Below are 16,496 nucleotides of genomic sequence, written 5' to 3' on the forward strand. Positions count from 1 at the left end.
TAAAGACAACATGAAACGCTTGGTTTTTATTTTCTAAAAAATAAATTAATTGTAATTTTTCATCCTTGTCATCTGTTTGCAAGGTGTTTATTCAAGCATATGCTGAAGGCATTTTTCTGTGTAGACTGATAAAATTATACTTTTTCTGAAGCCCTGAAACTGGCCAATCCAACCAATGTAGTTTTGATCCAAAATCAGATTAAAAATGAGCATAAATTGTACCGAAAGTTGCTCTTTTATGTGTGAAAAGGTTAAGGAATTATACAGAGTATATGAGGTAGCCTGACATATAAATATACAAAAAAGCTTCCAGCTTTCTTCTTTGGGCGTCAAATGGCTTTAAACTACAGCTTTCTGATGGCTTCAGGGAGCAGTTCAGCAATTCAGTACACAGCTGTGGTGACGTCAACGGTGAGAGCTGTCAACATTTTTTGCCATATCTTTTTTCCATTTCGTTGTGTACGGTAATTCTTCAGCATTTTCACATGTTTGAAAGGAGTTAAGTCAAATTCTGATGGAATTATTTTGTGTAGACTGATAAAATTAATCTTTTTGTAAAGCCCTGAAATTGGCCAATCTAACCAATGCAGTCTTGTCTCCAAAATCAAATCAAAAACATATTTAAATTGCACTGAAAGTTGCTCTTTTATATGCGAACAGTTTGAGAAATTAGGGTCGTGTCTTTTCATAAAACCTCGAAAAATTCCTCGCAGACATACCTTTGAAATGTTCGATCCTGGTGTGGTGAACTTTATCGGATGATTTAAAAGTAATACTGAGGATGTAATTCTCATTGGCGCTGTCTCGCACGAGGAATGACCCATTGGGCTTATTGGCCAGTTTATGTTCTGCATCAATGCTGTTTAATGGACCCCAGTACCAGCCACACTGGAAAATTACAGAAAAAAAGAGCAGGTTTATGAACGTACAATTACTGTTCTCATACAGGGCAGAATTCATACAGCTTCACTACGCCCAGTTCACAATTGTCCTCATACAGGGCAGAATTCATACAGCTTCACTACGTCCAGTTCACAATTGTCCTCATACAGGGCAGAATTCATACAGCTTCACCACGCCCAGTTCACAATTGTCCTCATACAGGGCAGAATTCATACAGCTTCACCACGCCCAGTTCACAATTGTCCTCATACAGGGCAGAATTCATACAGCTTCACCACGCCCAGTTCACAATTGTCCTCATGCAGGGCAGAATTCATACAGCTTCACCATGCCCAGTTCACAATTGTCCTCATCCAGGGCAGAATTCATACAGCTTCCCTACACCCAGTTCACAATTGTCCTCATACAGGGCAGAATTCATACAGCTTCACTACGCCCAGTTCACAATTGTCCTCATACAGGGCAGAATTCATACAGCTTCACTACACTGAGTTCATAATTGCGAAGATTCTTCATAATCAACTCCATCTGATTTAGACAAATGATTGGCTATGGACCTGTCAATCAACATATACCACATATGCCACAATGTCTCATTAGCTCCGCCCAACATTTAATCAAGTGAAGAAAAATACTTTACACTGGAAGTCTGAGATTTTCCATATGCCTTGAAATCAATATAAAATGTGTTTAAATTGTTGGTGGACAGGTTTTTGATATGTAGTTTCTCGACTTATATGCAAGAGTATTTATTTTTTTGATAGTTGCTTACCGAACGACCTACCCAAGAATTTTTCACCTATACAAAGGCAGTAATTATAGTGGGCGGAGGAAACCCAAGTGGCCTTGGTTTATTCCATTAACTCATCCACATGTGATCTACAGATATCTACACCATACTGGCGAAAGACAAGTAGTCCTCATTGAACATTAGACTACATGTAGGAAAACAGTCACACACTGCAAGCGCTTTCAACCTCTTATTTTCACAAATATAGTGAGATTTGGGGAATGTACAAATTTCCTGTCGAAGGCTGGTTTTGAAACCATAGCTTCAGCATCTTTGCGTATGAAAGGCAAGCGTTTTAATCATGAGATCATGAGCTGTTACCACATTTTTTTTGGTGTTTTACATTGTGATTAAGAATATCTCACTTATACAACAGTGGTCAACATTGTGCAAAGTAAATTAATTAATTAATTTCTGAATTTTGACGATGTACAGAAACATATACTTTTATATGCTTATAACATGACTTTCAGATTTATGGGTGACAGAAGTGAGACAAAGCAACACACCTTGTAACAAATGAAATACAAAAAGTGATTCTGTGCAATGAACAACTCTATTACATTACACTGTTCCTAGGATCTCCAAGTTGTTTTAGACTAAGAAGTAAGTCACACCTTAGTCTTGGTGACACGTACCTTACGGAAGCTAAACTTAAGTCAAATGTTAAATGAGTATAGTATTATGTTGAAGAGATTTGCTTATTAAGGTCAAAGAAGTTTCATCAAACTGGGCCCAGCAAACTTACCTCCTTAAGCTGTTGCATACTCTCTTGGAATGCAAGGATGGAATCTGAGTCTGAAACATCAAAGCAAATTATTACTTTCATGGAATGTAATTAGTACTCTGAATGCACGTAATTAAAAATCTCATAAAATGTAATTTGTTCTCTCAATGCATGTAATTAGTAATCTCATGAAATGTAATCAGAACTCTCAATGCTTGTAATTAGTAATTTCATGAAATGTAATTAAAACTCTCAATGCATGTAATTAGTAATTTCATTAAATGTAATTTGTACTCTCAATGCATGTAATCAGTAATCTCATGAAATGTAATATGAACTCTCAATGCATGTAGTTAGAAATCTCATAAAATGAATTAGAACTCTCAATGCTTGTAATTAGTAATTTCATGAAATGTAATTAGAACTCTCAATGCATGTAATTAGTAATCTCATGAAATGAAATTAGAACTCTCAATGCATGTAATTAGTAATCTCATAAAATGAATTAGAACTCTCAATGCTTGTAATTAGTAATTTCATGAAATGTAATTTGTACTCTCAATGCATGTAATCAGTAATCTCATGAAATGTAATATGAACCCTCAATGCATGTAGTTAGTAATCTCATCAAATGTAATTAGAACTCTCAATGCATGTAATTAGTAATCTCATGGAATGAAAATATTAATCCCATACAATGTAATCATTTTCATGGAATGTATGATTCAATTAATATTCTCATGGAATGTAATTCTTACACACATGGAATGTAATGAGTACTCTCCTGGTATGTACATGTGTAATTATTACTCAAGTAATGTAATTAGTGCTCTCAAAGAATGTAATGTAGTGTAACTATCACTCTCAAAGAATATAAATATTACTCTCATGTAGTGTAACTATCACTCTCAAAGACTATAAATATTACTCTCATGTAGTGTAACGATCACTCTCAAAGGATATAAATATTACTCTCATGTAGTGTAACTATCACTCTCAAAGAATATAAATATTACTCTCATGTAGTGTAACTATCACTCTCAAAGAATATAAATATTACTCTCATGTAGTGTAACTATCACTCTCAAAGAATATAAATATTACTCTCATGTAGTGTAACTATCACTCTCAAAGAATATAAATATTACTCTCATGTAGTGTAACTATCACTCTCAAAGAATATAAATATTACTCTCGTAGTGTAACTATCACTCTCAAAGAACATAAATATTACTCTCATGTAGTGTAACGATCACTCTCAAAGAATATAAATATTACTCTCATGTAGTGTAACGATCACTCTCAAAGACTATAAATATTACTCTCATGCAGTGTAACTATCACTCTCAAAGACTATAAATATTACTCTCATGTAGTGTAACTATCACTCTCAAAGACTATAAATATTACTCTCATGTAGTGTAACGATCACTCTCAAAGAATATAAATATTACTCTCATGTAGTGTAACTATCACTCTCAAAGACTATAAATATTACTCTCATGTAGTGTAACTATCACTCTCAAAGACTATAAATATTACTCTCATGCAGTGTAACGATCACTCTCAAAGAATATAAATATTACTCTCATGTAGTGTAACGATCACTCTCAAAGGATATAAATATTACTCTCGTAGTGTAACTATCACTCTCAAAGACTATAAATATTACTCTCATGTAGTGTAACTATCACTCTCAAAGAATATAAATATTACTCTCATGTAGTGTAACTATCACTCTCAAAGACTATAAATATTACTCTCATGCAGTGTAACTATCACTCTCAAAGAATATAAATATTACTCTCATGTAGTGTAACTATCACTCTCAAAGAATATAAATATTACTCTCATGTAGTGTAACTATCACTCTCAAAGAAGGTAAATACTGCTTTCCAGGGATGTAATTAGTACTAAGGAATGCAATCAATATACTATCAAGGTACAGGTATGTCATCTGAATCTGAGGCATAACAGAAAGTTACAGTGAAACATTAACTCTGTAGTAAGGCAAGAAAATTAACAACAAAAGAAATTAATACATGCATGTTTCGTCTTTTCATAATTAAAGGTGACATATTCAGATTTATCTGAGGTGGAGAATCATCCTTTCCTAATTAAAGGTGACATATTCAGATTTATCTGAGGTGGAGAATCATCCTTTCCTAATTAAAGGTGACATATTCAGATTTATCTGAGGTGGAGAATCATCCTTTCCTAATTAAAGGTGACATATTCAGATTTATCTGAGGTAGAGAATCATCCTTTCCTAATTAAAGGTGACATATTCAGATTTATCTGAGCTGGAGAATATCAGTAAATTTGTCAATTCTTGTTTTAGGAAAGCACTGTTATGACCTTAACCATCTTATAGGCTCTGATAATCAGCATTAGTCAGAATAACACGTACAACCAGGTTGATGTAATTCTTCAGCCTTTTCGCATGTTTACGAGGTGTTTATTTAAGCATATTCTGAAGGCAACACGACAATTCTTATATTATACTTCTTGTGAAGCCCTGAAATTGGACAATCTAACCAATGTAGTCTCCAAAATCAAATGTCTCCAAAATCAAATTAAAATGTGCATAAATTTCACTGAAAGTTGCTCTTTTATACGTGAAAAGGCTGAGAAATAAGGGTAGATTGCTTTACATATTTTCTGACATTTTACCAAAACTGGCCTATATCCACGAAAAAAGTGCACTGCATTTTTTCCGGTGGTTGTTAAACGGTTTACTGAAGAATTTTTCACTTACATGTATACATATATATATACAGCCCCAGGTAAAACCACCAACCTTTAGCACGTTAACTAGTAAACTTTTCCACGTGTGACACATGTTAGTTATATTGGTGGATGGCAAGTGAAAAATGCTGAAGTCGCTAAAAAAGTTTAAATCAGCTAAAAATCTCTGAACCTCAGCCGGACCTCATCTGAACCTCAGCTGGACCTCAGCTGGACCTCAGCCGGACCTCAGCTGAACCTCAGCCAGACCTCAGCTGGACCTCAGCTGGACCTCAGCTGGACCTCAGCCGAACCTCATCTGAACCTCAGCTGGCATTTGGTTCAATACTGAGACTGCAGCTTTTATGCCTCGGCAAATCTCTCTGGACAGGAGATACTCTAAATCTTCAACCAATCTAACCACTAAAGTTTTTTTTTCTTTCCAGTGGAATTTACATCTATGCATACAATTAGTACATGTATGAAAATGATGATAAAAATGATTACTTGTGTCATTAAAAATGCAACCTTCATAAAACTGTGCAAATTATTTCTCTACACCCCACAGTTCCTTCAGAATGTTTCAAAATATTGGCTGCACAGGTGGTTGAAAAGGCTTGAAGAATTAGGATAGATAATAATAACAATAATAATAATAATAATAATAGTAATAATAATGATGATGATGATAACAGATAATTCTAACAGATGGAGCAATCTGACTAGAGATAAGGAAGAAGGAAAAATATTCTGAGGGTTAATTAACACAGGTTGTTATTATGTCGGAATGCAGCCAGGATTTGCACTAATTATCTACCCTATTTGTTCTAATTTTTGGGACACCTGGTCTGCTCAATTTAGCCAATATATATATGTAATTGTAGCAGGAATATTAAGTTGCTTTTCTCTCACATAGTTAGACCATCTAATGAACAGCATATACATATCTTTACTTTTTCAAAAGGCTGGTAAAGAAATACAATATTCTACTTTCAACAATACCTATCCCAAAAATTATAAAAATTAGGGTATATATGTGGTAAATGACCTGAAAGTTTGCACATGACAAAAACTGCACATTTTGCCAGATTCTGATAGACCAACTAATATTACATTATTAAGGTGTTTTGATTTATTTATTCATTTTATTGGTGTTTTACGCCATACTGAGGGAATATTTCACCTATACCACGTCAAGTAACATTGCGATGTGAGAAAACCTGCAAAGCCTGCAGGAAACCCACAATCATCCGCCAGTTGCAGAGAGATCTTCCCACATAAGTAAGGTGCTTTGACATTTGCTTGGAAGATACCTGTACATGTAGTGTGTAGTATAATATTTTACTGGAAAAATGTATTTATTTATTTATTTATCTGATTGGTGTTTTACGCCATACTCAAGAATATTTCACTTATACGAAGGCGGCCAGCATTATGGTGGGTGGAAACCGGGCACAGCCCGGGGGAAACCCACAACCATCTGCAGCTTGCTGGCAGAACTACCCACTTACAGCCAGAGAGGAAGCCAGCATGAGCTGGACTTGAACTCACAGCGACCGCATTGGTGAGAGGCTCCTGGGTCATTACGTTGCGCTAGCGCACTAACAGACTAAGCCATGGAGGCCCCCACTGGAAATATGTAACTTGACCAAATGTTATACTTCGAGACATTTATTTGCCTCTTAAATTGTGCTTTTATGGGGGTAAAATTTATTCTATTTATTTGATTGGTGTTTTATGCTGTACTCCAGAATATTTCACTTACCCAACGGCGGCCAGCATTATGGTGGGAGGAAACGGGGCGGAGCCCGGAGAAAACCCACGACCATCTGCAGGTTGCCGGAAGACCTTCCCACTTACAGCCGGAGAGGACGGTAAAATTTAAGGTCATTTACTACATTACATATGTAACCCACCACAGCAAATTTTCACAGACAGTTACAAAATGGGTACTTCTGTTCTGCTGTAAAATGGCAGCATGTACTTGCTGTGAACAACCAGACTAATGGAAGTTTCCCTAATTGGTCTAACACTGGGATAAACAGAGGCTATGGTTCCAAAAGTCAATGGTTCAAAACCCAAGAAAGTTGTCCATAACTTTGACATTAACAATGGCATTACAAGTAAAAGGGAAGATAACAATTCTGATGATGTAATAAAACTTTTTTCTTGATTTGAATGCTTTGAGAACAAAATGAAGTTGGTTTACAACATCTGATCACAACACACTTAAAGTGAAAAATTCCTAGAGTATGGCACTTTAAACACGTGTGACTTTTTTTGTCAAGTTTGATCACATTTTAGAAAACTTAAATGTTGGCGGCGAAAGTATCACTTTTAGGCCTTTTTGAGTTTCTGAAAGTTGATATGCATACATCAAACTTGATATGAAATAGTCAGGTGTATTTATAAAATGAAGAGTACTTTAACTCTTCGACCTATTCAACTTGCTCTGCATCCAATATTCTAAAACATTCTGAGAGAACAACAGGGTGTACAGAAATAATTTTCACAGGCTATGAAGTTTGCATATTTAATAACACAAGCAAATCATTCTTGTGTCATTTTCATAATAAGTTTGTGCATAAATTCCACCGATAAAAATTGCTTCAGTGGTTGAAAAAGGTTGAAGTTTTATAGTATGTATTATATTATCATAACATGTCAGTATTTTTTGCTTTAATACTACTACACCAGTTTTCCAGCTGTAAAATATGTTCACTGTAATCTGTACATGTATGTGTCGCCAAGCCTACGTGTGTACCCGTGAAAGTCTGTTGCTTTACCTGGTGGTACAGGGCAGCTGTCGATAGCTCCCTCAATATAGCGCAACACACTTTCCTAACACTAGTTTGCATGCACGCTGCTTTCATGAGTTTCTTACTGAAAGATTCTGTACAGTGAAAACCGGTCTGACCCTTTATGAATTGTGCCATGACACTTTTCGTGAGCCCTGTGTCGTGCACGCTTTTCAACTCACAACAGCTTATCAATATATCCACCCACACTGCACGGACTGTGTGCCTTTGACTCTGTTGACACATCATGTTAATTACATCCGCTTACCTTGCCGTGTGACTTGTAGAAATCCTAACAACCATATGGTCAACTTTAGTTTTGGGTGTAAATCTTGTTGCTCTTCTACACATCGGCTTATCACTTCCTTTGTGTTAGTTATGTATTTTTTCAAATATATTACTTCTTTATGTGTACCTTACACCTATAATTAACATTCATCCTGGATTTTTGATGTGGAATAATTGTACAGAATCATTCACATACTACTCAACTAAATATGGATAATGACACAGACTCTTCTATGTCTGTTCCACCTCACAATTCATTCTCCCACCTGCCATTCCATGATGTTTCCTCCATAACACCTACTTCATCATCAATTGCCAGGTCTACCGTCCCAACATATAATCTTGATATTATTGACCAGATGTGCTTCAATCCAATTGAACTGAATGACTATGATACATCTAAAGCACATATTGATGACAACGAACAAGAAATTTCCTATTGGGGTAATTTAGACTCTCACCTGTCCAACTATTACAGCGTTAAAAGTTTAACTCAACACCTTATTACATTCACAATCAATTTTCAACCTTTCATTTTAAATGTCCGTAGCTTAGCTAAAAATTTTGACGAAATTTGATATCCATACTCTTAACCTTTGAGTCTTTGGATTTTCGGAAAGTTGGCTTAGCCCTTTAACAGAATGCTTATATTCCAATTCCATGCCAGGCTACACTTTATAATCTGCCTCCCGAGATAAACAGAAGGGAGGAGGTGCTGCACTCTATGTCAACAGCTTTTTCCACTCTTGCAAACTACGCAATGAAGATGAAGATTGTGGATATTTGTGGAGATCGCTGCTGCGTCAGATGTCTTATGTTGCTGGAATTATTTATCACTCTCCAGGTAAAAACGTGTGTCTTTTTAATGAAAAACTACACACAGTCCTTCATAATATACCCTCAAACAAAAAATGTATCATCTTAGGTGACTTCAACATAGACTTATTCAACTGTGTTAGCCATTTGCCATCATCACATTTTTTGAACTAATGAAGTGCCATTACCCTTTCCCTTCCATTACAAAACCTATGTGAGTATGTTCTCGCTCTGCTACCTTTATAGATAACATCTCTACAAACTTGCAAGCTCAGCATAATTTCTCCGGTACATTTTTAACAAATATATCTCACTTATATTCAATATCTTCTTCATTAATGCTTTTTCGAAAGAAAGATCAACTTACTCTCTTCAAAAAAAAGACTCCAGAACAAGTCAATCCGTTTAAAGAAAATGTTTAAAATATAGACTGGCATGCACTCTATCATCGGATAGTGTTAATGAGGCTTTATCCTGTTTTACTGGGAAATTATTCATTGCGTACGACACATGCTTTCCTGTTGTGACCATAGACAGCCAATCGAAACATACTCACACACCTTGGGTCACACAAGGTATTTTTAAGTCTGCATTCGAGAAGAACAAACTTCATCACCAGTATCTGAAATCTACCGATATACCAACTCACATCAAATATAGGAAGTACAGGAATAAACTCAACAACTTGATCCGTTTTTCAAGAAAGGATTACTTTGAAAAAAAAACTTTATGATCAAAATCACAAAATCAAAGGAACTTGGAAAGTATTGAATGATCTAATGGGATGAGGTAAATGCACGAACATGCCTAAATGTTTTAATATTGATGGGTTATCTGTTTCAGATAAACGTGTCATTTCCAATAGATTTAATGACTTTTTTCTACTATTGCTTCCAGTCTTGATGTTAAGATACCCCAAAGCTCTAAACATTTTTCAGATTTTCTAGGTGAGCCTGTAGAAGAAAACTTTCAATTTTCTTCTATCTCGCCTAGTCTTGTTGAAACCACTGTAAAGTCTAAAGTCACCAGCTCCAGGCTCAGATGGCATGAGCATGTCTGATCTCAAACTTGTTGCAAAAAGATATTTCAGCTCTGCTTGCACATATATTTAATTTGTCCCTTATGTTGGGATGTATGCCGTCCTCGTTGAAATCTGAAAAAATTACTTCCATCTTTAAATGTGGTGACGCCAATGCCATCACAAACTACCATCCTATCTCAGTACTACCTAGCCTGCGCAAAATAATGGGAAAAAAAAAACACTGCTCATTTTGTATTACTGTCTGATATTCCCTTATCTTTCCGATGCAAATGTTTTAGGGGGCAACACATACGGGTCATCTCCATCCCTTAGTAATTCTTCAGAAACGGACCATCCGCCTTATCGCTTTATCTCAAAAGCTTCATAATGCGGCTCCAATACATAAGAACCTCAAAATCCTCCCACTTACACGGATACTCATCCTTACTACACGCACATAAATTCAGTCACCAAACACTCTCTCTTCCTCACAAATTTAGTCAGCTGTTCAAAAGACAATCTGACAGTCACAATTATCCAATCAGATCCTATTCTTTCTATCCCCATGTACCTTTTCTAACTTCAAATCTATCCACACATTTTATCAGATCATCAGCCCCAAGGGAGTGGAATAGACTTCCTCAAAACCCTGAAGTAATGAATTTCACGTCTTTATTCCAATCCAGGTTAAAAAAATTTTTAATTAAAAATATTTGATCCACATAATATAATCTACGAGACAGAAGGTGCAACACAAAATATTCTTCACACTATTGTACTTAAGTTAGATGTTTACAGTGTTCCATTTCTATGTGAGTTCTTTTCTATGTAACTTTGCTTTTGTTAATACAATTATTCACTAATTATCGCTCCTCACCAAGCATGTGTCATTATTCTTTGATAATAACAGAACAAGTCCCTCAGACTTTACTCCCGCCATTTATGAGAAATCTCATTATACATATATTTACCTATGGTGAATGAAAATTCAATTCAATTTAATTCAATTCAATATGACTTCAACTCGATGTCCAATACCATTTTATTCATGTGATCCATACAATTGCCAGCCTGCACTTAAACCATCATTAAACATATCTTTGATATGACCTAATGACCAAATGCCTAAAAAAAGACTCGAAAGTTTTTATACAAATTTTGATAAAAAGTTTTTTTTTTACCCGCAAAGTTAATTTCTTTAAAACCTCTTTCTGACAATTCAAGGAAATCAATGACCATGTTTCATGACTAGGCATAACCAGGCATGTATTGGAGAAACTGGGATTAGTGACTGAAATCATCTCAGGGAAATGGGTTTTGATGACAAAGCATTTCAGAACACTGGGTTTTGGTAACAAAGCATCTCAGAGCACTGGGTTTGGAGGACAAAGCATCTCAGAGCACTGGGTTTTGATGACAAAACATCTCAGAACACTGGGTTTTGGTAACAAAGCATTTCAGAACACTGGGTTTGGAGGACAAAGCATCTCAGAGCACTGGGTTTTGATGACAAAGCATTTCAGAACACTGGGTTTTGGTAACAAAGCATCATAGAGCACTGGGTTTGGAGGACAAAGCATCTCAGAGCACTGGGTTTTGATGACAAAGCATTTCAGAACACTGGGTTTTGGTAACAAAGCATCATAGAGCACTGGGTTTGGAGGACAAAGCATCTCAAAGCACTGGGTTTTGTGGACAAAGCATCTCAGAGCTCAGGGTTTTGATGACAAAGCATCTCAGAGCACTGGGTTTTGATGACAAAGCATCTCAGAGCACTGGGTTTTGATGACAAAGCATCACAGAGCACTAGCTTTTGATGACAAAGCATTTCAGAACACTGGGTTTTGGTAACAAAGCATCTCAGAGCACTGGGTTTGGAGGACAAAGCATCTCAGAGCTCAGGGTTTTGATGACAAAGCATCTCAAAGCACTGGGTTTTGAGGACAAAGCATCTCAGAACTCAGGGTTTTGATGACAAAGCATCTCAGAGCACTGGGTTTTGAGGACAAAACATCTCAGAGCTCAGGGTTTTGATGACAAAGCATCTCAGAGCACTGGGTTTTGATGACAAAGCATCTCAGAGCACTGGGTTTTGATGACAAAGCATCACAGAGCACTGAGTTTTGATGACAAAGCATCTCAAAGCACAGGGTTTTGATGACAAAGCACCTCAGAGAACTGGGTTTTGACAACTCAAAGCATCTCAGAGCAACTGGGTTTTGGCAACTCAAAATGATCTTTGAGCAACAGGGTTTTGGTGACCCAAAGCATCTCAGAGCAACTGAGTTTTGGCAACTGAAAGAATCTCAGAGCAACTGGGTTTTGTCATCTCAAGGCATTTCAGAGAAACTGGGTTTTGCGAGCATTCGATGGTTTAGTACATTTATGCGTGGCTTGCAATCACTTTAGAATCCTTTTTCACACTATACATGTAGACAGTACAGACATGTACAAATCTGATATTTACCGCAGATACACAATAATTACATAGTAAATGCAGAAAATAGGATTTGATTGGTCACCTGCTTCCCAAGATATCGTATGACAACATTATCATTCAAATAACTCCCATGACTTACCTATCTGCATTCGTGACCTCCTCTTAGGGTTCTTTTCAGGGAGAACAGGACTCAAGCCAAACACCTCCTGTAGGGACATGTGGATGGGTTCATCATCGCGATACAGATCGTCCGTGTCCACATTGCCACAGCACATCATCTCCGCAGCCCCTTCACGGGGCAATGACTCAGCACTTTTGGCATTAGTTTGATTGGCCTCAGGTTCTGCCACCTGACTGGCAGAGGCTGAATTCTGGCAGCTTTCATTGATTGCATTCCACAGCACACAGTCAGTGATTTTGTCGCTGGTGTCAGAGTTTGTTGTGGTGACATTGGGCCCTGTCATGCTTGAAGCAACACCGGACTTGGTCATGCTTGAGATGCTTGAAGCAGAATTTGGGTCGATGGGAGCTGATCTTTGTAAAACAGAATGGGGCACACCAGAATCCTGAGAAACATTAGTGTTCGTAAAGGCCACACAATGACCAATTACAGATCTTGGTAGGACAGCGTGAGCACCAGATGAAGGCGAACTATCTGATGACATTGGCAAAGGCACACTGGCACTGTCTGGATCAGAGATTTTGCTGCTTTCTTGTACTGCACTTTTCTCACATGCACCGCATGATCCTGAATCAGAAGGAATTGTGGGTGGAGAACTTTCTACAGGCATCACCACATGTTGCTTTTCACCACTACCACCATTAACAACATGAACATTAGCGGTATTACCTGGGACAGAGCAGGAAGTTGACATATCAGCTCTTTGTGACACAGCCTTTACTGAATCAACAGTGTCAGCAGAGCCAGCCTGACCCAACACACCAACATTTTTAGAATTTCCTCCTCCATTACAAACTGATGAGTCACTGTCAGATTTTGAGCTGGGCAACACGCCAGGCCCATCCACTTCCTCTCTCAGTTTGACAGCCCCAAAAGAAACTTCCACAACAGTTTTATCGCTTCGTCTGCTGACCGCACGCAGCTTTCTGGACAGGTTCGAGCCACTACAGTTACCTGTCACACCCACCTTGGACAAAGTACCACCAGAGCTTGTGCTCTCTACAGGCAGACTTCCCTTAACATCAGAAGTACTACTGCACTTAGATTTATCCAACTGGCAGGTGTTATTTCCTGGTACACCCCTATCTTTTGATGCATCATGAGCTGTTTTATCCTCTCCCCCATCACACCCATGGCTCAGGGCCCCGTTTGATCCACTTACTGTTACACTTGACGCTGCCTTTTCTGCAATAACCCGATCACAAATCTTGTTTCTGTTGTCACCAAGCTTGTCGATGTCATTATGTTCTGTCCCTAAGCTTTCCATCCCCACCAGATCAGATGTGGAGTATTTTCTATCAGGCAGTGGGGGAGGAATGCTTGTGCTACTGACTAACCCAAGTTGCTCCTGGGGAGCGGGAACCAAAGAATTCACGCTGTCATCCATGTACAGAGAATAACACCTCTCAGGTAATGGTGGTGGCATGGTAGAGTCTCTATCACTGGGAGCAGAGCCAGACAGTTGACTGACAGCTTCACTGTCTCCCCTATCACTCACAACATTGTCTGGCTCACTTTGAGATTTTTTCACAGATTTTTTTCGTATAGGTATTTGAGCATTTGCATAAATATCATCCTCACTGATGTGTGAGACATTCACATCAGGTGCCCCGTGAACTGTGTGAAAACTTCGAACCATTTGTGTGCCAACTTTGACATCACCATCCCTACATGGGACAGACTCAGGGCATTCACCTTCACTCTCCAAGTTCGGGCTCTGCGTCCCCTGCTCTGGACTGCCCAACCCACTGTCTAAGCTTGTCTTTGACATTTGACCTCGAATGTTTCCTGCATCTTCGCCTCTTTGGAAATCAGTCTTGACAGCTATGCCACCATTTTCAAATGAATTCCCAGCCAGGGCGTTTTCTGCCTTTTTGTCCTTTATTTGTTTCTGAATGTTATCCAAAGTTTCGTATCCTGGCTCTTCCATGATCTCCGGAATTTCTCCGTCTGATAACGGGGAATTGTTTGCGATGAAGACATCATCCAGATCTACAGCATGTTCTTCTGACAAGATGAATGCATTGCTGCCAAGTTCTTCTTGGCTGGAAGAAAATATTTTGGGGGAAAGCCCATTCTCTAGTGTGCTCTTTTGTGATTCTGCGCGCACGCGCACAATGGAGCTTTCATTTGGATTTGATCCCTCCAATGAGCATGCTAGATTGTGCCCCATTTCACTGTATGATATAGGATCCATTACTTGCCCTTCGCTGAACGCCCTCGAGGAGCGTGGCACATACTGTTCAGTCGAAACAATCCCATCCGACTCGCCTACACTGTAGCTTTTCTTGCTGCTGATTCGCAGCCTCCGTTTCAGTCTGGCAAAAAATCCTTCATGTCTAACTTTTGGTGTTTTTGGGGATCGCGGCAAGCTCTGGGATCGTGCCGATTTGGACATTTTGTTTGGTGATGTTTGCAGTCTTCTCCCAAGCTTACTGAAGCAGCTCTTGCTCTGGAAACAATCCATTGAATCTTGCACTTCTCAGCAAAATGTGCAGAGTACCCGTCATCTAAAAAAAAACAGAAAAGAAATAAGCTTGTCAAAATGTGAAGCATCTAAATATTTTGTTTTTTTTTAATGAAATAAAATTCTAAAAAACATACATGTAAGTGATGTAGCATTTGGAAAATTACATGTATATTGGCTATAAAGAGCAGACCAAGTGTCTTAAAAAAAAGAGTATTTACCCTGAGTTGGCTACAGTCCACAATCAATGCTTCGCGGTCAGAAAGGGTGAATGTAATCCCCTGCTAAGTTTACATATATTTTCTTTTGCTCCTTTGGGCCCCCTTTTTTCTTTTTTTCAGCTTGTTAAGTAGTATCATTTTATAGCAGATGCTTCAAAGTTTCAATCAAGGTATAAATTGGTGTGTTTTTCTGAGAATAGTGGCCAAGAAGTGAAAAGTCCTGTTTCCCTGGCCTCTGTCTGGATGGGTTTGACCCCTCTTAGCTGTTTATCGGTCAACCCCTATCATAAATTTGACTTGAGTTATGTCAGAGGATGAGGAGCCAGGAGCTTTCAGGGCTTGCAGATTTAGGGACAGTGCCGTGACGCCCAAACGTTTACATGAAAGTAAATGGAAAATTAATTATGGCCTGTCGTCAGTAGACTCCTCATTCTCTGCCATCCTAGCAGCATGATACAAAGTTAATTACGGCCTGTCGTCAGTAGACTCCTCATTCTCTGCCATCCTAGCAGCATGATACAAAGTTAATTATGGCCTGTCGTCAGTAGACTCCTCATTCTCTGCCATCCTAGCGGCATGATACAAAGCGAATATGTATAACACTGAACTGTCTAAACCATATCAGAGCTCCCCACACACAACACTACATCATGTCTAACTGTACAATCATTGATTCAGAGCTCCCCACGCACAACACTACATCATGTCTAACTGTACAATCATTGATTCAGAGCTCCCCACGCACAACACTACATCATGTCTAACTGTATAACCATTGATTCAGAGCTCCCCACGCACAACACTACATCATGTCTAACTGTATAACCATTGATTCAGAGCTCCCCACGCACAACACTACATCATGTCTAACTGTACAATCATTGATTCAGAGCTCCCCACGCACAACACTACATCATGTCTAACTGTATAATCATTGATTCAGAGCTCCCCACGCACAACACTACATCATGTCTAACTGTATAATCATTGATTCAGAGCTCCCCACGCACAACACTACATCATGTCTAACTGTATAATCATTGATTCAGAGCTCCCCACGCACAACACTACGTCATGTCTAACTGTATAATCATTGATTCAGAGCTCCCCACGCACA

At 38.2% G+C, this 16,496-nt stretch overlaps 1 protein-coding gene across 3 annotated transcripts in view; it reads right to left on the reverse strand.

Moving 5' to 3' along the window:
* Positions 1-16,496, reverse strand: part of LOC135464623 (uncharacterized) — a 39,765-nt gene that overhangs the window by 4,836 nt on the left and 18,433 nt on the right. For all 3 annotated transcript variants that reach the window (XM_064742077.1, XM_064742079.1, XM_064742078.1), the window contains exons 3-5: positions 12,650-15,201; positions 2,442-2,491; positions 720-888 (exon numbers count right to left, since the gene is read on the reverse strand). In XM_064742077.1, coding sequence (XP_064598147.1) covers positions 720-888; positions 2,442-2,491; positions 12,650-15,158 — 2,728 coding nt within the window. In that variant the 5' untranslated portion in view covers positions 15,159-15,201. The remainder of the gene's footprint in view (positions 1-719; positions 889-2,441; positions 2,492-12,649; positions 15,202-16,496) is intronic.

Source organism: Liolophura sinensis, chromosome 4 (genome assembly GCF_032854445.1).
Source record: "Liolophura sinensis isolate JHLJ2023 chromosome 4, CUHK_Ljap_v2, whole genome shotgun sequence".
Classification (NCBI taxonomy): Eukaryota; Metazoa; Mollusca; class Polyplacophora; order Chitonida; family Chitonidae; genus Liolophura; species Liolophura sinensis.